Source organism: Giraffa tippelskirchi, chromosome 5 (genome assembly GCF_054371585.1).
Source record: "Giraffa tippelskirchi isolate mGirTip1 chromosome 5, T2T-mGirTip1v1.2.pri, whole genome shotgun sequence".
NCBI lineage: Eukaryota > Metazoa > Chordata > Mammalia > Artiodactyla > Giraffidae > Giraffa > Giraffa tippelskirchi.
Window position 1 is genome coordinate 44,950,956 of NC_137279.1, and position 27,601 is coordinate 44,978,556.

Genomic DNA, 27,601 nt, shown 5'->3' on the forward strand with positions numbered 1-27,601 from the left:
GGTTTACCAAAATAAATTCTTTAATATGTAAGTAGCAATTGCATTAAAAACAAAAAAAAAAGGATAATAAGTAACACTATCAACGAAACTAAAGTTCTTAGTTCTCTGTGGATTTCATTTCTTGGTACAAACCAAGTAAAAGCTGAACTTGTTATCAAGTTAAAACAGTAACAAATAATTTCAACTCTTAGAGATAACGGATTAAAACCAACCTGGCTATTTCTTCTCGATGGGCAGTCCAATCTCGGATGTAGTCTTCCTGTTCTTTTATCCGGTGTTTGAATGAAGAACTAGTAGGCATTGCTGACCCAGAGCTCTGCAATCGAGTCGTTTTCAGGGCTGGAGAAGTACGTAGACGGGTATGTTTAGGGGAATTACGGTTTGATCCAAATTCATCTTCTGAGGTGGAAGCATAATCAGTAGGAAAGCGCCTCCATCTTGAATTTACTAAATTAGTTTAATTATTAAAAAAAGAATTATTATGTTATCTTTTAAAAGAGAGAAAATAAAAATCATGATTTCAAAAACACCATGAGACCACACACAGCACAATTTTCAAAAACTGACATACACATAGTTTACAAAACCATTAAGTCTACTACTCCTTAAAGATAGAAACATCATACTTTGGTGAATTAAATACAATGAAGAATTAAGAACAATAGAAAGATCACATTTTCTGTAGCATGGTGAGTAAACAAACATTCAGATGAAAAATTCACTAATGACAAACAACTAAGCAAGCTCTATTCATAAATGTTTAACTCAGGTACTATTTAATTGCAAATATTTCTCATTTAAGTGACGTTATGGATTTTTTTTTTTAATGACAGCAACAACAACAACAAAAAATAAAATAAGGGAAAAGATTTCCTCATGCCACATGGACTTTTCAACATGGAGATGGTAAAAACCCTCTTTTCCCAACAAACAAATATGCATAATTCCTGCTGTGGAAATTATGCCTTTATGGCAGAAAAAAAAAACATTACCTCTGTCATTCAACATCCTGTTATGCTATGATTGGAAAAAATCTTTTTACATGGTAAAAACACAACAAAGCATCTTCAGTACAACTCTGCTGCTTTGACATTGAAAGCATACAGGTGAAAATAGACAATGGCAATAAAACCTACAAGGAGTGAAAACCTACAAAGGTATTCTCACAACCGTTAACATTAATGGCACAGGAGATACTGACAATAGTCACATTAAAGAAAGTGGCAATCACTTTCTTATATAAGGTTAGTAAAGATTTAAAAACTGGTTTTGTGGACATATTTGAAAATTAGAAGACAAATTAATGCAGACAGATCACTACTACTGTTAATATAATAATTAAACATGCAAATAAAGTGTGAAGCATAAAGAGGTAAAAATAGGGAAAAAATGGCTAATCTATGGAAAACTTCACAAGGGCAGGAATTATGCCTGCTTGATCCACTAACATGTTCCTAGCATTTAGCAGTGTCTGGCTAACAAATGTTTAATAAATATTTGAATAGATGAATTAATTCCTATATACTGTCCATTTCCTTTCCTCAAAGTAGGAAAACCTAGTAAAAAAGCATGAGACTTTTTGGTGGCTAAAGTGATAAAACCTTAGCTTCTGTTGTAAGTTCCAACTGCTGTTAATATTAAGAGCTTTCTTTATCTTTCTCTTTTATAAAACAGAAGCTGACTCTAGGCTGTGTACATTGGTGAAGTCTAGAATTCCTTTATCCTACTCCACTTGAATTTTATGCCTTTCCTGTCTTTTCTTTCACAAACTTCATTTCCGCTTAAGGCTCTGTAAGGCTGAGTTGGCACTTAAATAAGACTGATAAACACTGTTCCCAGAACTGCTTTAAGAACAGAGAAATCTGTAATTGGGACTATATCATAAATCAGTGCCTACCCATTTGTCTGGATTTAAACTCTTATTTGAGAGAATGAAGATAGGCCAAAACTTCATGGCTTTCTGTAAAAGTGTACATAAACGCATATATGGAACTCCAGGTAATTAATCAGTTTTTTTGAAAGGGTTATTAAAAATAATTTCTGACTTTAACATTAGAAGATAATTCATTAACACAAATAATACTTTTAACATGGTGAAAATTTACTAATTTCTAGACATTTGAACTGACCCTGAGACTTGAAAACAGCTTTAGGAAAAGTTAAGGAACACGAGTAAATAAGTTTTTTTTTTTTTTAAAAGAAACACAGCAAGGCAATTAGGTATGTAGCAAACAAATCTGTACTTTTTAATAAAGGCATTTCATTAAATGCTAAATGTTTTTTATTTTGGTACCCTAGAATATGATTCATAAAAGGAAATTCATAAATAAAAAAGATCTTTTGTTAGATTAAATTTCCTGATTTTTGATTTGAAAACTATGTAACCATACCTATAACTGAAAATTGGAGAGAAGACAAAACCAGTAACAAAGAGTTTTAATAAACTGCAGAAGGTATGAAAACAGGTATTACAGAACTCAGGTTGTTAATATGGAGGTAATTTAGAGAGAACGGCATCAATAACTGATAGATTTCTTGAGTGGCAGAGCACATGAAGGCAGAATGAGAAAGTGAGAAACAAGGACTAAATGTCAGGTGACATAGTTGTCAGGTGACAATATATAGCTGAGCCCCGTTAGAATTTAAATTGTGCAATCTAAGTCTCCAGGTCAGAAAATCATTACATTTTGGAGAAAAGAATAGAAGAAAAATGTCTTTTTCAAATGAAATTCATAAACTTTCCACCTATTTTTTATAAGTCTATCTAATCCAGCAAAAATACTGAAGTTTCTAAGAATAACTTTTGAAAGAGGAGAAGCAATATAGGAGCCAGGTGGGAGGTACAAACTGTTGGATGTAAGATGAGCTCAAGGATAGGGGAGACAGTCAATATTTTGGAATAACTGTAAATAAAAAGTAACCTTTAAAATTGCATAAAAAATGAAAAAATAATAAAAGGAAGGAGAGAAGGAAAATATAAAATAGATAGGACATAGCAGAAAATAAAAATATGATTAGTAAGTCTTCAAATAACTAAAGGTTATCTCTACCAATGGAAAGCATATCATACATGGTGTGCTATGAAGCAAAGCTTAAGTTAACCTCTGAACAAAAAATGAGATGTGAAATGATGACTACTGGTGAAAAAAGGACTGTGAAAGGGAGTTAAAGCCAGAAACTCTAACCCATCATTTATCGAAGAAGTTCTCTCAATACCTTTGCTTTCTTAATCTTTGCTTCCAAACTAGAGCAGCAATATATTTGATCTGAAGAAAAATCCCTATAATCTAACTAGATTTTGTAGAGGAAACTTCAAGTAAAAATGTTTTTAACTTTCCCCAGTGCTTACTTATTTCATAGAATTTTAGAATAAAATGACTTTGGACATGAGCTAGTTTAAATTCTTCAATCTATAGATAAAAATTGGGCCCAGAAAGGTCCTGTGACTTGCTTAAATCAAAGTTTAAGCCAGGTCTACTGACTCTCAGAGTGCAAAACTCATTCCAAGTGCTTTAAAATTAAATAAATATTTTATTTTAAAAAATTTTGTTAGACTAATTAAAAAAAAAAAGACATCCTAGAATTCTCATTAGAATGATTGTTTTATGATTTTTACAGGGCTGAAAAAATTTTTTACTTTCTTCTTGAATTTTATCCCGCTTAGATACATTTATTTAGAGAATCAAATGTAACTTTATATTATTACGCTCATTTGATATACTTGTACTAATAAGGCATTTCAGATAAACGCTTAAATTGAAAATCTGTGTTGAAAGTATCTAAAATGCCAATCCCTAAGAAGCTTATTGGGTTGATGAAGTGCTGGACAGCACATATAATAAAACGAGAAAACTGTGTTGAAGGTATCTGAAATGCCAATCTCTAAGAAGCTTCCTGGGTTGATGAGGTGCTGGACAGCACATGTAATAAAATGAGAAAAAGTTCTAAGATGGGCTTAATTATTTGGTAGCTAACCTGAAAATTATTCTAGTTATGTTAGTTAAATAGACTCATTTTAGCTATAAAATTATACAACACTCCCTCTTGTGGAAGTAAAGAACTACTACATTCATCAAGAAAATATATTATTCATGATGTCTAAATAATTTAAAAGGGGAAAAAGAGTTATTAGGATCATTTATCTGTGAGTGCTTTGATTTCTTTTACTCTTAACCAAAACTTTGCTGACATCAAAACACAACATTATCTACAGATGTAACAAATAAATTTCAGAAGACAACACTACATTTTCATACCTAGATAAAAATATTTTTGTGGGAAATTAAGCCACAAACACGTTTAATATGTATGAGTATGTAACAATAAGATAATGGTGTTCTGTATTAGTTTTTGACTTAAGAAGAAATAACCCATGCATGTCCAAGAGTTAACTTCATGATCTATAAATTTTGAAGATTAGAATAAAAATGGGAAAGCAAACAGTCTAAAAAAATTTTAAGGATGTTAACATGATTTTTCAAAATTTTAGAATGTATACTTAAAACATAATGAAAACCAACTGCCTTACTTTGATAATTCAGGGTGAAAGTGAAAATCTGTCACACAGTTGTGTTCAACTATTTGCAATCCCATGTACTGTAGCCTGCCCAACTCCTCTGTCCATGAAATTCTCCAGTCAAGAATACTGGAGTGGGTTGCCATTTCCTTCTCCAGCGGATCTTCCTGACCGAGGGATCAATACATGTCTCCTGTACTGCAGGCAGATTCTTTACCTACTGGGCCATTGGGGAAGACTTCCCTTGGTAATTCAGGGTACTTAGTTTTAAATATATCCTATTAAAATAAATCTGGATATTTTAATATAACTTCATATTGAAGGATCATTGAAAAAAATTTTGAAGGGTTGGGGGGGCACTAAACTCCTAAAAGCATATTACATCAGAATTAAAGAAGCATAGAAGATATCTTACTCTTAATTTTGCCAAATACGAGATTTCCATTCTATTTTTATCATATTCATTTCTTGGAAAAGCTTTTTCTAACATAGGCTAAAATATATAATTTGAAGCTTTACAGAATTATTTTCATGTATTAGTTTAGATAATTTCACAGGCTCCAGGGTCAGGCATTTTTAAGATTTTTAAAAGTTTATAGTGTGCTTAGCAACACTGACAAGGGTGGTTTCACATTCTTCTAAATATTTTAAAAACTAGGAATTTTTATTTCTTTTCTCCATTTCAGATTTATAATTATATTAAGTAGAAATGTTGTAATTACTATTTACCACCTATTTACCACCTGTAACTATTTTAGTATGTTACCACTGACTGAAAGATCCAGGTCATTGTCCTAGATAGGATATAAAACTGGAAATGGGCATCTTAAAAGAATCTGAATATATAATCCTGGACCACAATGTGGCTTTAGGCTCAAAAAGGTGGGAGAGAGAACATGAACTTGGTAAAACATTCATAATTACAAAGATTATAGTGAATAATACCAAAATATTTGTATTGTATATTGGTTGTATATATACTCCTGATAATAATCCAACAGTCTAGCTGTCCTCTGGAAATCTGCACGTAAGTGGAGTCTGTTTCTCAGAGCTAGACTGATTGTGGTAGAAAACGCAATAGGCTGGGAATTAAATGCCTTGGATTCACAACTTGTCCTTGATATATCTATGTGACCAGGCAGGTTATTCCATCTCTTGGCTTTAGTTCTCTAAACTGAATAACGCTTCGAACTATTAAAATCAATGATGTTAATTATTTAATATACTGCTAGTAAGTTTGAAGAAGGCCAAAGTCACATACCTCAATTTGCCCTAGGAAATTTCATTAAGTAATTCAAGGTACTTTTTGGACACAGAAAGATGTATGTTTATCAAGTTCTGTATTCAAAGAAGAAGAAAACAAAATATAGGCTAAAATATAGAATTTGAAGACATATTTAAGGACATACATATACATATATATAAGGACATATATATAATATATATATATAGCATCTTATAGCTGTTTCTTAGACTTACTAGAAATAATCATATTTGGTTTGCATCTCAAATAAGTCCCTCTGTTAAACATTGAGAATAAAATCAGATCACTCATGTGTTAAGAGCTAGACAACTAGTATAGAAGGAAGAGTTACCAAGAGTTTCATGCTACTTGGTAATGTACAACTTATGTTAAGACAGAAGAGCACTTAAACGTTTTCATGTACTTAAATAGACTTGAGGTGAGGAAACAGCACTGTGGCAGAAGAAACCTAATCAGAGTACACACGGCAGAATGCAGCACAAAGGAAATGTGAACTGAAGAAGCAGAGCTACGTGGAACACCAGGTAACAACAGTGGGTAAGCATAAATCAAGTGAGAGTAGTTTCAAAATACTTAGCAACAGACCCATTAGCCACCAACCAAAGTCTGAAGTGTAGAAACAAGGAGGACAGTAGTAATAAAGGAAATGTTACCTATTCTTTTGGAATCTAGACTCTATATGTCATCTATCCTCAGCTACACCCGTGATGACTACCATCACTTCACCCACAGACCATGAGATGGGAACGTGAATGGAGTGGAGGAAAGCAGCAGTGAAGAAGAGAGAGGAGGAACAGAAAATGAAAAAAAAAATAACACATGCAAAGTTCCACTGGTTTTAGGTTTTGCAGGCTGAATTGTGACAGAAGTAAAAATTTAAAAGAAAAGACTGCATACCAACTTTCCCTTTACTCTTCACTCAAGATTTAGGGCTCACTTAGGTAACTGACAAAAATGAATCTTTAAGTCCTTTAACAGCTGGTTTCCCCTCAACTGTCCTTTTTCAGCCATACCCACATGAGGCTGATTATGATGTAATGTGACCACGTTTACAGGCTACACACAAATATCTGTCTTGCTACTCTTTGGTCACATATGTATTCTCATTGGCTATAGCTCTGGAAATGAAGTATATACACAGACGAATATGCAAGAAGCAGTTAATTCTGGTAGGGAGAAAGTAGCTTTTGTAATTATCACAATCAGTGACAGCTAAGTACTACAGTTAAATGATATGATGGCACATTATGAAGTAATGCTCATAACCAGTTAAATTTCTATAGCCCAATTTTGCATGTGCTTCGTGACTGTCTCACGAATCCATCTTCTTCCACTGAAATAAATTAAAGGATTAGTTTCCGCCCACCCCAATCATAAATCAATTTAACTTAATAAAAATTGGGCGTTTCAAAATAAACAGGAAAAGAGTAAAATTCATTTTTCATTTAGTTCTGAAAGGAGTAACAAAAAGTATACTACTGTTCTTCAGATTCACAAGAACTTAGAATTATATGAGGATATTTAGAAGTTGAACATGTTTTCAGAAACACAATATTCACTTTTATTATATAGACCGGATAATAATTCCTAATCTAATTCTGACACACAAACCCAGATACCTCACCAAATAGACATTTAAAATTCCCAAATCAGTTCAATATACTTCAAATTTTGAATTCACTATTTTGTACCAGGGCATTAACTGGAAGTGTATATAACTTCTGAATTTTCCTCCTGGTGGCTGAGATGGAAAAGAATCTGCCTGTAATGTAGGAGACCCAGGTTTGATCCCTGGGTCAGGAAATCCCCTGGAGAAGGGAATGGCAACCCACTCCAGTATTCTTGCCTGGAGAATTCTATGGACAGAGGAACCTGGTGGACTACAGTCCATGGGATCGCAGAGAGTTGGACACAATTGAGCAACTGACACTTTCACTTCACTTTCAAGCTAACTAAAGTAACTTTTTAAGGAACAAAACCCTCTATAGCATGATCTTTCTGCTGAAAATTTTGGGAATAGATGCTAACAATTTTTCAAAGGAGTCCCAAAACATAAAAGAAATACAATAATATTATTAAAAGTCTGGATCCAATTTACCTGAAGGAGAGCCATGTGCTGAGGTCATACTTTTAACCTTGGAGTCGGATAGTCGAGAGATACTGTTAGCTCTAATTCTAGGAGAAAATTTATCTGAAGGTACTAATCTGGCTCCACTTCTAATGATGGCTTCTGCGGTCCGTGAAGAGGCACTACTTCTAGAGATCGTTGCTTCAGAGTCACTGCGAGCGGATAACGAGCCAAGCCTTGTTCTACGAGGCTGAGCCAACAAATCAATTCTAGAAATGTTACGCCTTCCTGTGGGAGGTTTGGATGTCGAACTTGTTGTGGACACTTCAGAAGCAACAGATGCTTTGTCAGCATCAGCAAGTTCACTGTCCGAGGCTTCACCAAGTCGGGCTCTGCGCAAGAGGGAAGTCCTGGTAGGTCGTGGCCTTGGGAGAGTGGTAGATTTACTGGATGAACCAGGTACTCCAGGAGAAGTCTTGGATTTAGTTACTTTACCTCCTTCCAGTTTGGAATGTGCATGCTCATCAGTTAAGGTAAGTGGAGTCCTTCCATGAGATTTACAAGAGTAAGTTTCCTGGTCAGATGACATAACATCAGAGATGGCCGAGTGAGGTACACTAGAGGTTTGGTCATCATCTGTTAAATCTACTGAAGGCTGCCTTATTCTTCCACTGGACTGCACAAATTTACGACCCTCTGCCCTAGAACCTATATCTGCAGAACGACTTTTTGTTTTTTTTTCAATTTTCTCCCTAGCACCCGAAGACGACGACTTTGCAACGTCTTTGGAAGGAGAACCTGTGGAACACCTATCTTTATAGAGACTAGTGAAACTCTTTCGCTTTTGGGTTGACTTTCTTTCAGTCTCTCCAGTAACCAGACTGATGGTACTAGCTGTGTCCACATCAGATTCGGGTGAAATGGAGTTGTCTCTGTTATAACTGGGAGTATCTGGGCCTTCATCAGTTTTAGTATCTTCACGCAGTTTAGCTTCTAGAAAAGCCATTACTGCTTCTGTGTCTTTTAGAATAAGGGTTGTGTCCATACTAGAGTCAGTATCCATGGAATCACTTCTTTCTCTTATTCTGCTGGCTGTTGTTAATGCTAAGGAAGGGGGTGTTGATGAAGGCTGTTTATTTATATGGGGGATAAGTTCTATGGGTATGTTGGGGCTAGGTTTTTCTATAGTGAAGCTTCCTTGTCGCACTAATGACTTGGAGGATTCCTTCTTGTCTCCTCCCTTTGAAGTCTGACTTTTCAGAACTTCCTCAGCTTTTCTTCTCTTACTCTCGTTTTGTATTGCTCTTTCTCCTTTGCCTGCAGAAAGTCCTGGAATTTTTTCTTGAGGCTGTGACTCCTGCTTAAAAGACTCCTCCCTACATCTATCTACCTGACCTGCAATGTTTTTTGAAGAAGATAATTTAGTAGGTGTCCACTGTGCCTGTTCCTTTTGTTCTTGTTGCTGGATTTTAGCTAATGTTTGCTTTACCAAAGAAGCTTCCTTATCAGTTTCACTTTTCTCCTTTCCAGAATAAGAGCTGCCTAAGTGAAGCAGGGTTTTACTATCTCCACCATTTTTAAGAGTCTCACCATTGACTGCCCTGTTCATTTTACTCAAGGCTCTGTCAGGGTCTTGTTTATCCTTCTGGTATACCTGTGCAGATGCTTCTTTCTCCTGAAGCTCCGTGTCTTGCTTTTCTCCTATCTCTGACCTCTGTGCTATAACCTTTGTTCTGGAGCTTTCAAGAGACTTCTCTTCACTTGGAAGCTGGGGCAGTGTTCGTCTCCTTCTCTCTCCCTGACTAGCCAAGGAAGCTGCTGAGCCAGTACTTCTCAGTGAAATGCCAGATTCACTGATATCTGTATCTATAAAAGAAAATAACAAATAAGGAACTTACCGGGGCAAAAAAGTGCAAATAAAACAAATGTCATGTTACCTTAGATTTTGAAGTCAAGATATCGCTTGAGTATAAAGTAAAACTTTGAAGAAATATGCCAACATTGTGACATTATAATTTAAAAAGAAAATGCAATACTGAGATGCACAAATAGGTACATTACTAACAGGAGTCAAGAGAGCAAATTTTATGAGATGAAAATTAGGGTCATCTTATCTTAAATCTACATCTGTTGCTCTCTTTTCCTTTGAGAAGTTCACATTCTTGCTTTTGTGACTTGTCCCATCTGTGAAATTTTACTCACAAAAAATGGACTCTGCATAGTATATACAGAACTGTAAAAATAATGTCTAATAAACAATTTATTTGCTACACTTTGAATTACATAGTAAAGAATAATAATATACCTAATTTTTAATAAGCATCATTATCTACTGAAAGAATGACAAGTCTGGATTTCCTAAGTAAAACAGAAAATGTATAACTTTAACAATGTTTTCTAAAAGAAAAAATTCAAAGCTAATAAAAAGATTTTTAACAATTATAAGAAAGGAAAAGGGTGACAGGACTTGTCATAATTTCACAAACTGAGTTATTTTTAAATTATGATCTTCTGGTATATTAAAGCTTCAAAACGAGAAGTTGATGGGAAAATATATAACTTCAACATTTCCATGTGAGAGACTTTAAGAATATTACTTAAGGAGGACTTTCCTGACTGTTATAAATGAAATGTACTTCTGAGATAAGGGATCTTTTTAGGGAAATATAAGTTAACATATAAAGCATTTGAATCTTTTGGGTATAAGAGGAAAAAAGATACTAGATATAGCTTCTGAGGTCATCCTTTTATAATTATAAAATTTTAGCATCTAAATTTCATAGCAATACTAAGGCTATAATGTAGGAAAATACTTAATAACTTACTAATGTAACTTTAATTTAGCAAATGATCATGTTATTTGGTTATGTCTTACCTCCACAGTACTACTTAAAGCACTAAACTTATTTAGTTATAGCTATTTTATCTTTTTGTACTTTTCTAGCATTTCTCACACTGTCCTGGCTCCTCACACACACTCAATGAATATTTGACAAGAACATTTTACGATATAAGTAGATTTATCAGCTTATCTAAGTAAGCTCATTTAGAATATGATGAAACAGGAACAAAATAATGAAGGCCAAATATTATTAATTTTTATAACAAGGGTAGAATTTTGCTTTCCACAGCTAATAATACTTTTATAATGATTCTTTTTATAATTTTCTCTAGCCTGAGTTGCTTTTCTGTTCCCCAAACAGTAATCAGTTTATGTGAACCCATCTGAAAATTATGCTGTCTTTCCAAAGATTTTTGGTAATATTAAAAATTATTTCTAATTTTTATGATAAATTGTACAGCTTTTCTAGTACACTGCTGTGTACTTTGCTCAAATACTTGCTGTCTAATGTTTACAAAATTCCTAAAAATATTTTTGGGTGCCACAAGAAACACAAAATAAATTTCTATTTCAACTTCCAGTGATAACACAGATAAGAAAACAGATAAAAAGCCACATACAAATTCTCCTGAGGGTTTTATTTTTAATGAAGAATGTAATGAACTGAATCTAATAATAAAATCATAAGAGGCATCATAATTTTTGTTCTTTTAAAGAAACTTTATATTTCAGTTCACAGAAATATAGTAAAAAGGTAGTAATAAAAATCATATTATACATTTGCAAAAGATGTATTTAATAAATTAAGTTGTATTAAGTAAATTTTCTTCATTGAACATATGGAAAAAAGTGGCATTTAAATATCTGATGTGTTAGTAAAGGGACAGTTGGGAACTGTATTAGTCTTATTTTAAAATTTTCACATGTATATATGTTACATACATATAGTCATATATAAGTTTTTGTGAGTGTGTATATTTATATACACACACACACATATATGTTTCATCTACAAATTACCTCTATTTTCAGTTAGAGTTACATTAATGATATCTGCATTATTAGTGAAAATAAAATCTATATATAGTAGCTTAAGACTATGTGAATAGATTTCTTTAGGTTTAATTCACTTTTCACTACACAGACTTAGCTTATAGTATTTTAAAAACTGATGTATGGCTCACAAAAAAAAACAAAAGAAAATACCATGCTCTACAGGAACAGGTACAGACAACTCCATTATTCTTTCTTCTTGATCATGCCTTGTATGATTGGCAGCCAAACTAGCCCATTGTGAAACCCAACGCTTGTTTCCAGACGAAGATGTACCTTCCTAAAGGAGAGAAATAAAAAAACGAAATGATCTAGTCTGTCAAGTCTGTTCTCATGTTCAGAGAATTTCATTTAGTCATTAAATTCCCTTTAACATATCATATAAAGCAATATTTAAACCTCACATTGATATATTATCATTTGTTATATTTCCTCATATATAAAGATTTTCTAGGGCACCTCTTTTAACTACAAGATTATTACTGTGAATGTAGTAAAATTTTCTGTACTTATTAAGTACTAACAATGGTACTAAAATAAACTCTTAGAGCTTAAAATTTACTGCTGCTAAATAAACTCAGGTGTACTACAATAACTTCATGGCTACCACAGCAAAGTTAGTTCTAATCCATTCTATAGCACAGAGAGTCTAAGACCTATTTCTAAGTTGTTCTTCAGTCCTCTAAATGTCTCCATAAACCAGACTGGTTCCACACTCTCAGGGCATATTAAAATCTGCCTGGTCATATCTTCAGGGATTTCAAATACAAGCCCAAAGCTTTAGGCTTCTTTCTACAATACTTAGTATTTCCAGAAGAAGCTAGAAATCACTCAAATCTTTAAGAATTTTTGTATAACCAGTGTGAACACAGATCTGTCCCATCTAGATCTGTCTTTAAGGCAAATGATTAGTCAAGTGTGAAACAGAATTTAATTCATGATATGGTTCCATATATATGGATTATATATTGGTAATTCTTAAGCCCAGGTCAATCTATGTATTTAAGATGGAAGATCTAGGTGTATAGAAAAAAATGTTTCCTCACTAGAAATTTAAGTCAATGCTGAGTACTGAACCTGTAACGATAACTAAGAATTGGAAAGCTCTGATCAAATTTTATTCTGAATTATTTCAAAAAGCATTTTATTAAAAGTGTCAAATGACAGTCTAAAAACTGATAAACATTTCATAAGACTATATACAATTTCAAGAATAATAATTAAAATGGTAAGTCGTATACAAAGTGACATACACGCAGTGCAGCCTAAAGATACCAAAGCCTGCTGAATCTGAATTCCCGCCAAGATTTTGTGGGAGTTGTTCACAGTTCTGAGACTGAAGGAGGTACCAGTGCCATTTTCCTCATTCTAGGAATACCCACAACAGAATGGGTTTCAAAGACACACATTTATGTAGACCTATTCTGTGAAGACTGTTCTAATGGCTAGTTTAGGTGGTTCCTTCAAAGGCAGGTACATACTTGGGCTATATATAAATTTACTTGGCATGAGCTGAGGGGATAAAGAGGAGAAGAGGGAGTCCAACAAGTTCACAGTCACCAGCACCCTTTCTAAATTAATCAGAATACCAAAACACTGCTTTGAATAAGTATCACTTGCTTTCAATAAGTAAATTAAGCATCTTGGGAAAAACTTCAAAATAAAATTGTTTTGACAGTTTTCAGGAAATAGCAGATCATAAAGGGAAAAATTTTATATTAATAAGCAAATATATATATCTGAATTTAGTTGACTATAAATAATACATTTCACACAAATACAATACTTCATTTATATTTTGTTTTATTTATACCTTAAGATTTAATTTATATTTAATATATATTTACTATTTGTATATTTTAAATTAACTCATTTTTAGAAAGGTAATATAATGAATAAGAGAAAGGGTTAACACATCAAAGCTCTTTAAGGTTCAAATTCTGGCCTCACAAGGTATGAGTTTTAAGACTTTGACCAAGTTAATTTCTATATACTTCAGTTTCATTACTTGTAAAATGGTACACAGAAAGCTTCCACTGAATGTTAAATCTTGTTAGTTGAATAAATTATAATACTTCTCAGTCATATATAATTTTTTTTACATTTCTTCCAATATATTAGTGTACAGTGAAATTCTAATAACATTTCTAATAAAGGGATAAACATTTGTTGACTGCATATATCTAAGACAATTACTCTGCTGGGTACTTTCCATCCTTCATATCCCTCCCTGTAAATAGATTTTAGAAAAATACCATTTGCATAGATGAGAAAACTGAAGATGAGAAGAGGGGAAATGACTGACTCAAAGGTACCCTGTTAGATGTGGCAGTTCTAGGATTTGTATTCAGGTCTTAGAAGCTCTATTATACTACACTGACTCCGTAAGTATCAACCAAGCCACCCTTTCTAGTTGCATCCTGGGATGCACTACAAGGGCACTTATTTAGGTTTTTAAGTTGTATGTATCAGGCACAAGCTTGCATGATAGATCTTTCCATTCCAAATACATGACCTTCTAGTAAGTATATGCGGTGTGTATATATATATATATACACACACTTTACCTCAATGTCAGAGATAGTGAGCATATAGCTCATTAACTGCTAACTGAAATTTAACATTTTCACTGACTGACAAAAAAATATTACAGTGTTTCACAAGAGGATATATTAACTGCTTAAAATAATATACAGCTGACCCTTGAGAAAAGGTGAGGGCTGAGGGGGAATAAGAGCTCCAACCCACTGTGAAGTCAAAACTCCATGTATAATTTTGCAGGTGGCCCTCTGTATCCACAGTTCCCAATCCTTGGATTCAACCATGGATCGTGTACTACTGTAGTATGTATTTAGTGAAAAAACAAGTATGTGTGAAAGTGGAACTGTGCAGTTCAAACCCGTGTGGTTCAAGGGTCAGCTGTAATTAACAAATGATAAAAATTTATATTTTGTGCATGTAAAAAATGTGAGGAAGATGTGTATACCTCGGAGTTGTGAAATCCAGGTGTACTCAGTGGTTTTCTTTCTTCCATTACTACTGCAGCAGAACTGAGAGCCCAATCTTTTATCAGATCTTTATGTTTTTCATTGATAATAGGCCTATTATAATCTTGATTGTCATCTACTCCAAATACCTAGGAGGAGAAAATTATTTTATAAATGAGAAGTCTGGGTAGCAGATTAATATGTGAGCATTATCAGTAACTTCAGAGGCAAATAACAGTATTTTAAGTTAATTTATAGGTAAGTTCAATAATGAGGGAAACTTGTTTAATGATAGGGTAACATCCAATAGGAGTATTAGCTGGAGATGAAAACAGGGCAGTGGTAGCTTATGTAAATGTAACTAACCTTTTTAAACATTTATCAAATGCACCATTTGATAATAAATAAGAGATATTCAGGATATTAATTTGCTTTGTTAAAAGATTTTAAGATGCCAAGTGTTAGGATAGAGTACCACACCACTTCAGCTTGTTTTCAGTTTGTCTCTGCTTTTGAGAAGCATGCTGGAAGCTTAAAGCTTATGGTTGATTTTATCTGTTTCTTCCCTAACAAGTGCTTAATATTTACATACATGAATTAAATTTTCTCAGGTACTAAATAAGATTCTATTGTATGATCTTTGTATAAAATATACTATAATTCTTAAACTCTGTAGCATAAAACATAATTTTTAAACTTAAAGGCCTTTCTTTGAAATGCAGATTCCTGAGTCTGTTCACACAGGTTAGCATTTTCAATAAGAAGGCTTTCTTGCAGTCAACACTTCTGAAATATTCTAAACACAGAGACCCACAATCAATCATGTACCTTTAAGGGCAGGTACCTGAGTCTTACTCATTTATTGGCACAACTAAGGCTTTGAATTGACTGGGAAAAGTTTATAACTATATAAACTTTAACACTGTTTTACTATTAAGTCTACTTGGTTGCCAATGGTTATTATTTATAGGTATTAGCTGTGGTTCTGATTATTAAAATGAAGAATGGTAACATGTGCTTGAATTAGCACTTTATAGAAGAGAGCTTTAGAATAAAATCAAAGAGCCTTCATTTTCTACAAAAATGGAAAAAACCTTTAAGTTAAACTATTTTCTAGAAAGCTTTTTAATGATATGGTACTTTTTAATGATAGCTGATAAATTCTGAAGTCTACATTTAGCAAAGCAAATATCAAATTTGCAAAATTCACTGAACTTGGAAATGTTACCACTAGATGTCATTACTTAATATGAATTTTTTTAGTATACAGAAGGGAAAAAACAAACCCATTTCATTTTGCCAAAAAGCAGAATTAGCAAGTTTAACAAGAACAGCAGTAAGACATACTAAATATATCTTTCCATGTGTTCTGCCTTCAACTCCACTTGTAAAGAAAGAAATCAGAACTACTAAGTTATGCACGACTACCTTAAAATTTTAAAATTATCTCTAACTCAAGTCACTGAACTCCACATTTACTGAAGCTTATTTCCTTATTTGCATAATCATGAAAAAAAATTACAACTCAAAATTTTGAGTAAAAGATAAAAATAATCACGTGATTACTTGTATGTTGTATCTCTCTGGCATGTAAATATAAAATTTACCTTCAGTTAATTTCTGATTTAATTCTAATCCATAACTCGAAATGGACTTCCAAAACTTTGATTTCCTTAAATATCTAAGCATCAGCAGTTCCGAATCTATTAAATCTCTTCAAATTGCTTCCGACACTATTTTGAAATAATAATGAAAGACACACACAGAGAGAACTAATAGTTTTAGGGAAGGGGACTGAAGCTGTACAGAAAGTGTAGTCACATGACTTCCTATAGATTCCTCTTAAAACATCAGAGATATTAACAGCTATACACATATCTGTCAGAGAAGTAGCAATTTATTGATATTTTCCAAACAAGTAATATGGCCTGAAGTAGTGCTTGCTGTATGAACAAGGAAGCCTTCAAAGTTCATACCTATATTTTTGATAGTGTTTTGAAAAATTAACGATACTAATAACTAGTTCAGCTTGAAATCTAAATTGTCATTTTCATGTCTCAGTATAAAAAAATCTACAACTTTCACGTGAAAACAAAGACAGAAATAGCTATATTCTCTGTGTACTTCAAAGCTATAGTACTTTTCACATCTAAAAAAGTACATATAATCTGACATGCATACATAACTTAAACACAACTTGAAGGCTCCTCAGAGCAGAGACCAAGCTTGCTAGATTTTCTCATCTTTTCATTCTAGATTTTGTCCCCAGGTGATCGTCACTGAAATTACTAACTGCAAACAGTTACTCAACCTATCTGTACTTTCTCCTCCTAGATGGTTCAGTGATATTACAAACACACTATGCTAACCTAGGCTCATGAATCTTTTCTCTTCCCCACTATGCAGGGATCAATTAAACCCCCAAACCTGATAAAGTAAAAAATCAGGGTGCGTCTCACTCAGCTAGAAACTTTTTTAGATTGGAAGTCTAAAGTGAGAAAGAAAGAAAGAGCAGATATCTGCCCAACTTTTGTATTTCCTAAGTAGAATCCTCCTCCCCAAGTTTGTCAGTTTTTAATTTTTCCAAAGGGTATGGGGAAGGAGGAGGAGTGGTATGGGAACAGAAAATTTCTTTTTGAACTTGTACTCTCTGTGCTCTCTGGTACTGGCAGTTTAAAAATGATTTATTTACCTTAGGGGCTGAGAGTGGTTTTCATGTATTCTTCCCTAGAATTCCCTTGATCCAGACAGATGCATCTCTATATGGGGGAGTGACCTGTGACTCCTCTAGGAGCCTCTAGGTTTAGGGTAAGAAGATAGAAATAGGGAACGTGTCCTCAATCTTTTCCTTTGAATATGTACATGTGGTATGTGGCATCTCACTTTGGGATTTCACAGCTATATCTCATTGGCTACTTTAAATAGTCTTAACAACCTGCTACTGAGGTATGGTTACATTATTTGTAGGCTATTGGGTTCACCACCATAGGGTATTTAAAAAATAAACAAACTATATATAAGCTCAGTTGCTCAGCTGTGTCCAACTCTTTGCGACCCCCTGGACTGTAGCCCACCAGGTTCCTCTGTCCATGGGATTATCCTGGCAAGAATATTGGAATGGGCTGCCACCTCCAACTCATATATATGTATACATACATACATATATATATATATATATATTTTTTTTTTTTTTTTGCTGTCCTTGCTCTCAAGGAGCTGAGGTCCAAAACAGAAGCTTAGGGGAAAAGAAAAACAAAAAAAACAGAATGCCATTTGAATCAAGCAGAGGTACTCTGTAGTTAAAATACAAAAGAACTAGGCAATATTGTTAGATTTTAGTTCTAAATTTAAAGAAACTAAACATTCTTCAGGGTGATAAAAGACTAGCATGTATAACACAAACTGAGCCTATGAAAAGTGTGACCTTGGTTTTTCACTAGCATATTATCATTATCGTCATTATTAGTTAAAGGTTCAGACTATATTGAGAATGTCCAGTGTCTAATTCTGAAATTGGAAGTTGGAGAAGGGGGAATAATGGTATATCAAACCCAAGATTAACTTTCATGGAGGTAAATATTACATCTACTGAATACTTGAAAAAGGGATCAAATTACATTTGGTAACCTCAGACATAGGTTGCATACTTCTTGTGACAGAAAGCTGAGAGAAGTGTGAAAAAGGGTAGAGGAAGGGAGAAGACTTATGCATACAAACGTGATACTACTAATGTAGAGCAAAATAGCAAGTGAATAGCAATACTCCTCAATGTATTAGTTTAAAATTTTTCCAAATCAGTTGAAATTCGTAATTTATTCTCCCACAGAAATGGAAATGGGGCTTCCCTAGTGGCTCAGACGGTAAAGAATCTGCCAGTCTCTACTAGTTCAAATCAACAGTAGAGTTTCTCATGGGTTATGGAAATCACCTGACACATAGTATTTCAAGAATTATGCAGAATGCTAGCCACTAACATCAGGGAACAAAATCAGGAAAATTTAATAGAAGTTGAACTTGCAATCTTCCAAGAAAACCTAATTTCATTTTTAAAATGCAAAAGCCGACAAATTCACTGGAATAAATGGTTCTGAACGTTCAATACTGTTATTTCTATAACATATTTTTAATCAATTTTTAAATTTAAAATCAGACAAAGTTATAAAAGAAGAGCTCAGAATGGGGGTACGAGATATATATTACAATTCAGCATGATATACAAATAAACACAAGTACATGCATGTTCATGGAGCGTTATTCACAACAGCCAAAAGGTAGAAACAACCCAAATGTCCATTAATGAGTGAACAGATAAAAAATTTGGTATATCCACACACTATTATTATTTATTATTCAGTCAAAAAAAGGAATGAAGTATTGATGCATGCTACAGCATGGACAAACATTGAAAAGATTGTACAAAGTGAGAAGTAGCAAGTCATAAAAGGCCACATACTATGAGATTCCATTTATACAACATGGCCAGAAGAAGCAAATCCACAGATGCAGAAAGTAGACTGGTGGTTGCCAGGGGACAGAGTGACTGCTTAATAGGCATGGGATTTCTTTATCAGGTGATGAAAATGTCTTGGAGTTATACAATGTTGATGTTTGCACAACAATGTGAATGTACTAAAAAATAAACTGAACACTTCAAATGGCTAATACAGTAAATGTTACATGAATTTTGTTGTTTAGTCACTAAGTCATGTCTGACTCTTTCGTGACTCCATGAACTGTAGCCCATCAGGCTCCTCTGTCCACGGGATTTTCCAGGCAAGAATACTGGAGTGGGTAGCCATTTCTTTCTCCAGGGGACCTTCCCAACCCAGGGATTGAACCCACGTCTCCTGCACTGGCAGGTGAATCCTTTACCACTGAGCCACCTACCTGTTTGTTTGTTTGTTTTTAAAGGCACCATTTGACTTTACCTTCTTCCTTTTCATCTGTCTGGGTAAATCTCTGTCCTTTCCCAGAACCTATCCTACATCCTTGATTCTTCCTATTCTTTTGGAGTCTTACTGCTGCTGCTGCTGCGTCGCTTCAGTCGTGTCAGACTCTCTGTGACCCCATAGACGGAAGCCCACCAGGCTCCGCTGTCCCTGGGATTCTCCAGGCAAGAACACTGGAGTTGGTTGCCATTTCCTTCTCCAATGCATGAAAGTGAAAAGTGAAAGTGAAGTCGCTCAGTCGTGTCCGACTCTTCGCGACCCCACGGACTGCAGCCTACCAGGCTCTTCTGTCCATGGGATTTTCCAGGCAAGAGTACTGGAATGGGGTGCCATTGCCTTCTCCTGGGAGTCTTACAGCCACCTTCTTTTCCTTTTCATCATTTTTAGCATTCTTTTTTTATTAGTTCCTCCTTTTGTATATTCAAATCACACTCAGTTCCTATCTAACGCTTCTATAGTTAAAATGTCCAGTTTTTCTCCTTTATATAGCTTAATTCATTGTCATGCATTCTTTTATTTCATACCTAAAATCTGGCTGCTCATCAATTACCATCTTATTCTTTCCTTGCCAAACAGATTTTTAACATTAAGTGTTTAAGTGGTATTAATAGAAACGCAAAAGTATTTCTAGATTTCTACTAATCAAAGCAATTCCCCTGAAACTTACACATTTCTTCTGATGCAAACAATAGTCTTTTGCAGCTTTCTTATTTATTACAAACAAAAACTTACAAAACACAAGTTTGCAATTACACATTTTAACAAGTTATTTTGGAATCAAGATATAAACAAATTTCAGCACATAAAATATAGGAAAATCTGTTTGTGGAGGCCTCACTGCATTTAATCAATCTATAAATTCACTGAAATAAATTAGCTAGTATATAGCTAACCACATATAAATATTGATAAACATAAAAATCAAGTCAAAATTTTTTCTTTCTCATTTATCCATTCAAAAGATAATTACTGAGTGTCTACTACCTACCAGGCATTGTTCTAGGCACAAGAAATACAGACATGATCAATACAAATGAGATCATTCTAGAAAGGACAGAGAGAAAATAAACTAGCTAGAGGTAAGTTCTATGAAGAAACCATGGTAGTATTATAAGAGGGTAATGCTGGGGCTATTTTATAGATAGAGTGGTTAAAGAAAGCCTCTGAAAGTAAATTATGAAAAGGAGGTAGGCATGCAAAACTAAACCAAAAAACCACACAGGGAAGAGCTTATTAGACTAGGGCACAGTAAGTGAAAAGCCCCTACAAACCAGGAAAATAAGTAAGATCTCTTACAATAGTAGAGAAGGGAAAATCTGGGCAAACCTATTAAATCTTAAGCTTTTAACTGAAAAAAAGGTGAGGGTTTCCTTATGAAGCTTTGGGGATTAATACAGCAGTAAAGAGTTTCCTGTACCTAAGAAAGACATGGGGTGTTAAAAAGGGGAGAGGAGCATCAACAGAGTGACCAAAACTGAATTCTCCTGATACAAAAAATTTTTTTAAATTGTTCAGTGAAGAGACAGCAGGAAAGAAGATTAACATAAAAGAAAAAAAAAAAATCAAGCTGTCAGAATTTACCTGTTAAGAACCACTATTTGCTTCAGCCCTTATATTAACTCACATTATTTCTGGATTGATAGGAATTAGAAAAAAAAAATATTAAGTCAAATTCCAAATGCAGCCTCTATTATCAAGGTCCTCTTTTACTACTCAAGGCTCTTATCTGATCTCTTTTCCTTTAGTTCTCAGACACCTTATTGTGTATATGAGTGGACTCTGCACATACCTCCCTCCTCTGTGTTCTAACAGGCTCTCTCTAACTAGAATTTGACTCTGCTTTATCATAGTTCCTTGGCTCTGACTTGAACCTAGTCTAGAATCTTGCTGTGAATGTCAGAGTTTGGAATATCTTCATTCCACATTGCTTATACCTGGATCCAAGTTCTCAGCACCGACTTCCTCTGGGATGTCTCACTGCTATCGATGTTCCTCATTTTGTGTTTCCAGTCCTGTATAGTTCTCCTGGTTCCGGATTCTTCCCTACCACCTGTTGCCTACAGAAGCAGCACTGATAGATACGAGGCCCCATGAAGGGAGAGAATACGCTAATAAGAGGCATTGGGGGAATCAAAACTCAGGAAAGAAGTGTCTGGTAGAACTGGTCTATGGTATGAAATTTATGGAGAAGAAAAATACTTTTTTTCAAAAGAACCTCAAGCCCTCTACAAAGACCAGTATTTTTTCTTTTCATTTAATATTTGGCTTTCTGTTTTCACTATAAGTCTTTCTCATTTAGCCTAAAAGTCTATGAAGTAGCCCTGCGAGTATCCTCCTCTTCCCTTAGCAGTGTTTTGGACGAAGGAGTGGGGAAAAGAAACTGGTATTATGATGGGTTCTCTAGGTTATTACAGGGGAGTCAAAGGAGGGAGGTCTAGGGGAGGCTACCATTGCCGCGGAAGATAATTACCTTTAATCCAGGCAGTTAACAGCACTTTCTTATTATAGCACATCTCCATGTAAGCTTAGATGTAAAACTTAAGAGTTCTTTATAAATAACAGACATTTGCGTTAATATTATAAAAAGTAAATTTGGGGACAAAGCATACAATAAGTTTTATCTACTGACAAACACACAACACAGAAGTACAAACCAAAATGCTGTAATCCCGTAACTTAAGAGGTTGGGGCAGAGATATCTCAGTGCCTTTTAATGACATTACAGTACAACCAACACAGAAAAAGATAACAACATTATAGCTTGATCACCTCTTTAAAGAGATCCTACTTAACAGTATGCAACTTCTCCTGAGTTGCAAGGCAAGTATATGTTCTGCTTATCGTCTCTAGACGTAGAAATACAGTGTACTTTGGGGAAAAACTGAAAAGGCATTCTAGTGCTTATCATATTGAATGTCAGTGTATCATATGAAACTGCTGCTTACTCACTTTTATTATTCTGTCTTTGATTCCAAGGTGCTATTGTTCTTTTGGTTTTCTCTTACTCCTATGTTTGATCCTCCTTTATTCACTCTTATTCCTTTGTCCACATATATTGGTGTTGCTAAGAATTTCGTACTTTGTCTCTTCTCACTTTTATACACTCTTTCCAGGTGATCTCACCTGTATTTTGCATTCACAGCTACCCTCTTGTAATTCCAAAAATGTTATTTTAGCCCAGATCTCTTACCTAAGATCTAGACATTTATATTCAACTGACTACTGGACATGTCAGTAGCTTTTTAATTGCCTTCTCTGCTTCCAGCCTTTCCAAGCTTCAATCCATTCTTCACACTTACGACAGTGATTTGCATGTCACCGCCAGATTTAAAAGTGTTCAATGATTCACAACTGCATTCAGCATTAAAAAAAAACCACTAAAGTCCTTAATATGATATGGAGGGGCCGTCAATGTCTAGTCCAGTCTCATTTGTCTGAAAGTAACTGCGGTCCTCTGAACAAGGCCTCTACCCTCCTGGGCTTTTGAAAAGATTGCTCCATATTTTTTAATAACTCTCCTTGACCATGCCTATTATGGGATTAATCTCATATGTTTCAAAATGAGCTCAGATGGCAATTAAATTTGGTATTTACTGAGGACATTTTATATGCCAAGCACCAGGTTCCTATAGTCATGGAGTTTATATTCTTGCACATGTGCACATGTGTGTGTTTGTGTGTATATTATAGGGCAGCAGAGAGGCAAATAAATAAATAAGAAACTATCAAATGGTGATAAAGCTTATGATTAAAATGAAACAAGCTGATCTGACAGTACGGGGGAGGGGAGGGGTGTTTCCTTAGATTGGACAGCTAAAGAATTCTCTGAGGAAAAGATATTTAACCTGAGATCTCCTCATGGAAGCTATTGGTACCCTTACTTGAACAGTTTGCTTATCAAAGCATCCACCATACTATTTTTAATGCATATGTTTTCACTTGTATATTTCCATGCCTCCATATACTTAGTTCTTGAGGGGAAGAACTCTGTCTTTTCCATTTCAGTCTCTCTCTCTCCTAACACAAAGTTGGGCACATGGCAGATGCTGAATAAAGGTTGAGAAAAAAATTAATGAAATAAACCCACTCTCAAATGAGGGAGTAAAAAAGGAAAGAGACTACATTGAAGTTTTCAGGCCCAAATAACAATTAAATTCAGATGGACAACAGCTGATGGTCCCCACTTCCATCCCACACACTCTAACTTCAAAAGGGAGAAAAATGGATGACAAAGCTTACCCGAGCAACTTGATATGATGTCTGAATCTCCTCCCATCCTCCCAAAGTCCTTCTTACACCCTGATTCTGACTATTTTGGGTCTTTGTTTTCTTCATGCTCACAGTTTACTTCATTTTCTTCAGACATTTGTTTCCCCAGAGCCTGACTTTAGTTAGCCTGAATCTGACCTCTAGCTTTAACCACAGCCAGTAGAATCTCAGCTCTTTTCTTTGGCATTCATAACATAATGTAGTGACTCCTGTTTTTTCCTACAATTATGGCCTTAGCTTTGTTTTCTGGTTTATACAAACTAAGAATGACTGAATTATCTACTCAGTCACATTCTGACATTATTCCCTTAAATGAATCTTGCTTTAGATTCTTGGTTTTCTTTATCCATAGTGTGACCATATAACTTGTCACTGAAATTGGGACTCTTTTTGAAAATGAAAAAAAGGATGCCTATTATGGATAGCAGGTATACACCAGGTTTTGTGGTCCTTCTCTTCATCCAGCAGTTTAGCTTTCAAGAGTCTCAACTGCCAACAATGACTTCCTTCTTGACTTTCTGTTGTGGCCAGGCTATTTCCTTGCACTTTAACTTCCATTTGAGTTTCAGATTTGACCTTTTCAATGCTGAGGAACTTTTCAGGATTTATCAAAACCTAGTGTAGAGATTCATACATGGAAACTCCTCATAAGGTTAATAACATAGCTAACATTTATAGACCTTTTATCATAAGATAGCATCATAATAATAAGCCACTTATATATTTTATTGAATTCTTTTTGCAATCTAGTGTTCACTCAGTGTACTTATATCTGCTACATCTAGTACAGATCTGTCTTCCTACAAGTGTTCATGTTTTTAAATTACTACAATATAATCTCCCACTGAAAGATCTTTTAATAGACAAACAATAAACTATAAATGAAATATACATTAATCAAACAAAACTACACTAGAATAAAATTAACATTAATCTGAATTTTAAAACTTATTGAGCTTTCTTTTTTTTTTCCAAAACCTATCCTCTTCTTTTCTACTTGACAGTATCTTAAATAGCAATATACTTGTTCTTCATAACCAGAGGAAAAATTATAAACTTTAATCTGAAAGTAATGTCATTACTGATTCCCAGTGATGAAAATAATTAGAAATGACTGAGTCATTTTCTATTGCTACGACTGTGTTCTTAGCTTTCCTTTACTATTATTAGAAATATTACTTGATCTGTTTGTTAATTTTTAAAAACTTCTTTATTTCTCTTTATTTTTTTATTTATTTCTGTTATTAACAACTATCACAACATCTATTTCCTAAACTAATGGGTTTCCAAAAGTCTGGAGTTCTATATCCCAACACTAAAAAATTTTGAGCATTTGCTCCTCAATAAATGGATGTTAGAAATTTTATATGTATATATATATATATATATATATATATATATATATATACACCAATGTAGTAATAGACTGCATACACTATAGAACACTCTTAAATAGAAATAAAAACTATGAAATTAAAAGTAAATATAAGTCCTAATAATTTTCCTGCTTCCCAAAGGGTTACCTTGTCTATTCTATAAAAGATCACTGTGTAAGCTCATCATCTGAACTAGTGTATCTCAAATGTTAATCTGCGTATGAGCCCTACTTTTAAAGCAGATTCCTTTTCACTATGTTGAAGATGGACTGGAGATTTTGTATTTCTAACAGGCTCTCTAGTGATGCTAATGCTGCTCACATGCTAAGTAACAAAAACTGAAACAAGAGATTAATGCTTGGACAAATTTATGTTTCTGTCTTCCAGGGGATAAAATATACAGTGGATTCTAAAGTCAATCTTCCATTACTGGGGGCAAAACTACTTTTTAAACCATACAACAATCATTATACACATTAATCAAAAACATCAAAAATAAAATCGGTGATGTAAATAATCATCATGACTAGGTATACCCTTGGTTAAACTCAAGAGTATCATAAACACACTGATTTTGTTTTTACACATTTCTTTTCTATCACCACAGACAGCAGTGAATAGAAATTGAGAGAAGAAACTAAGGAGAAAGAATAAAATGGATTACAACATCTATTTTCATCGGCTTTCAAAATAAAATTAGTAGGTGGAAAACCTTTGTTTAACTATTTTCAGCTCAAGCTCATGTTTATATTAATGGAGTCAACGGCAATCTGGTTTTCTTTGATTTTTAGTTTTTAAATGCAAAGTGAGCATGGTCAAGATATAGCATTTAAAAAGTCAATCTTATTACAACTTTAAAAGGTCCAAACAGCTTATATATACAGAACTTTACGTATGAAACTCAGGCAAATTCAGAATGTAAGCAGAACAAAATCAGAAAGTATTTTGGTCTTATTGTTAGGTATCCTGTTCCCTAATAAAATCCTCAAGTTTTAATATACTAACTACATGAAAACATTTTATATCCTCTAATAATTTCCAACAGTTAAATATACCACGAGAAAACTAATACCAATTATTTACCTTGTCAATCATTTTTCTTGCTTCCACTTCCTCACTGTTGGGATTCTCTAACTCAATGGTATAAGTACCCTTGTCACTTTGGTCATCATCATTATCCTTTTCAGAAGCAGCAGAAGTAGCTTGATTTTTTAACATTTTATCCATCTCCTGGCTTGGTCTGTGCCCAAGACTCCCTGAACTTCTTAATAATGCAGTTTGTAGGAAGGGAATTGACACCGATGGCTCCTCTGATTTCTGTTTTAACAATTTCCCATGTGGAACACCATGCCCCCCTCTGTGGTGCGCAGAGCTAGTCTGTAAAGACAAAGAAACCACTTTGGCATCTGCTGTTGGAGATTTTGTTTTTTCAAGTTTTGTATGTGGTGCTGAATAAGTAGTTTCCTGACACAAGATTCCCGTACTCTGAGTGAAAGAATATGACCTTCTTTTTCTGGGATTGTCTTCATCAAAGAATGCAATCATAAAAGCAGTTTGACTTACAACAGCTTGGTCTTGATGCTTTTCAGTAGCCTGGGCCTTCTGTAGTTTTTTCTGTTCTGAATGGTGGCGCCTTAAGTGCTCCTCAAGAGTTGCACGCTTGCTACAGCGCCTGTGAGCCCCAGCATTTTCTGAGTCGCTTTGTGTACCATCATCATGTTTGTTTCCTGGACACAGAAAAGAAACCGCATAATAGAGAAGGGAAAAAATCCTATGTAGAAAATCAAAGCATATACAAAAGTGCTGCTTGTTCTGCCCCTCCCCCTTTTCAACCCAAAGTCATATGTTCTTTTCAGTAACAGGCTCTGCAAACTTCCCTCAATTGCAATGCTTACATTCAAATTTCATCAACCAACAATGAGTCCTTTATAAACACTTGAATAGGATTACTTTTCTTTCTCCAAATTTTAACTTTATAATGGTTCATCAATGCCTTAAAAGATAAGCAGTGCTACAACATCTGTGATAGCCTGTATTTGTAACATTGAATATTAATACTGCCTTTAAACCATATACCTTATTTAAACAATCAAAAATTTATCTTTAGCATTAGAAAGGAAAAGACAGAAAAAAGTGTGATCCTACCGAAATGCTTATCATTACACAGGAAAAGAGAATGCAAATGCAATATAAAAGTGTGATGAATTGTTAATTTCAGTGATGTTCAAAACTTCCAAAAGTACAGCATTCCTTTCCTTTTTAATATATAAAAATGCA

General features: G+C 34.2%; 1 protein-coding gene across 15 annotated transcripts in view; it reads right to left on the reverse strand.

The window, feature by feature from the left end:
- Positions 1-27,601, reverse strand: part of CEP170 (centrosomal protein 170) — a 129,166-nt gene that overhangs the window by 23,590 nt on the left and 77,975 nt on the right. For 7 of the 15 annotated variants that reach the window (XM_081490234.1, XM_081490232.1, XM_081490230.1 and 4 more), the window contains 6 exons: positions 26,888-27,051; positions 26,408-26,701; positions 14,730-14,879; positions 11,897-12,023; positions 7,879-9,714; positions 213-447 (listed from right to left, as the gene is read on the reverse strand). In XM_081490234.1, the coding sequence (XP_081346360.1) occupies positions 213-447; positions 7,879-9,714; positions 11,897-12,023; positions 14,730-14,879; positions 26,408-26,701; positions 26,888-27,051 (2,806 nt within the window). The remainder of the gene's footprint in view (positions 1-212; positions 448-7,878; positions 9,715-11,896; positions 12,024-14,729; positions 14,880-26,407; positions 26,702-26,887; positions 27,052-27,601) is intronic. The other 8 variants (XM_081490235.1, XM_081490233.1, XM_081490229.1 and 5 more) reach the window with 3 other exon arrangements.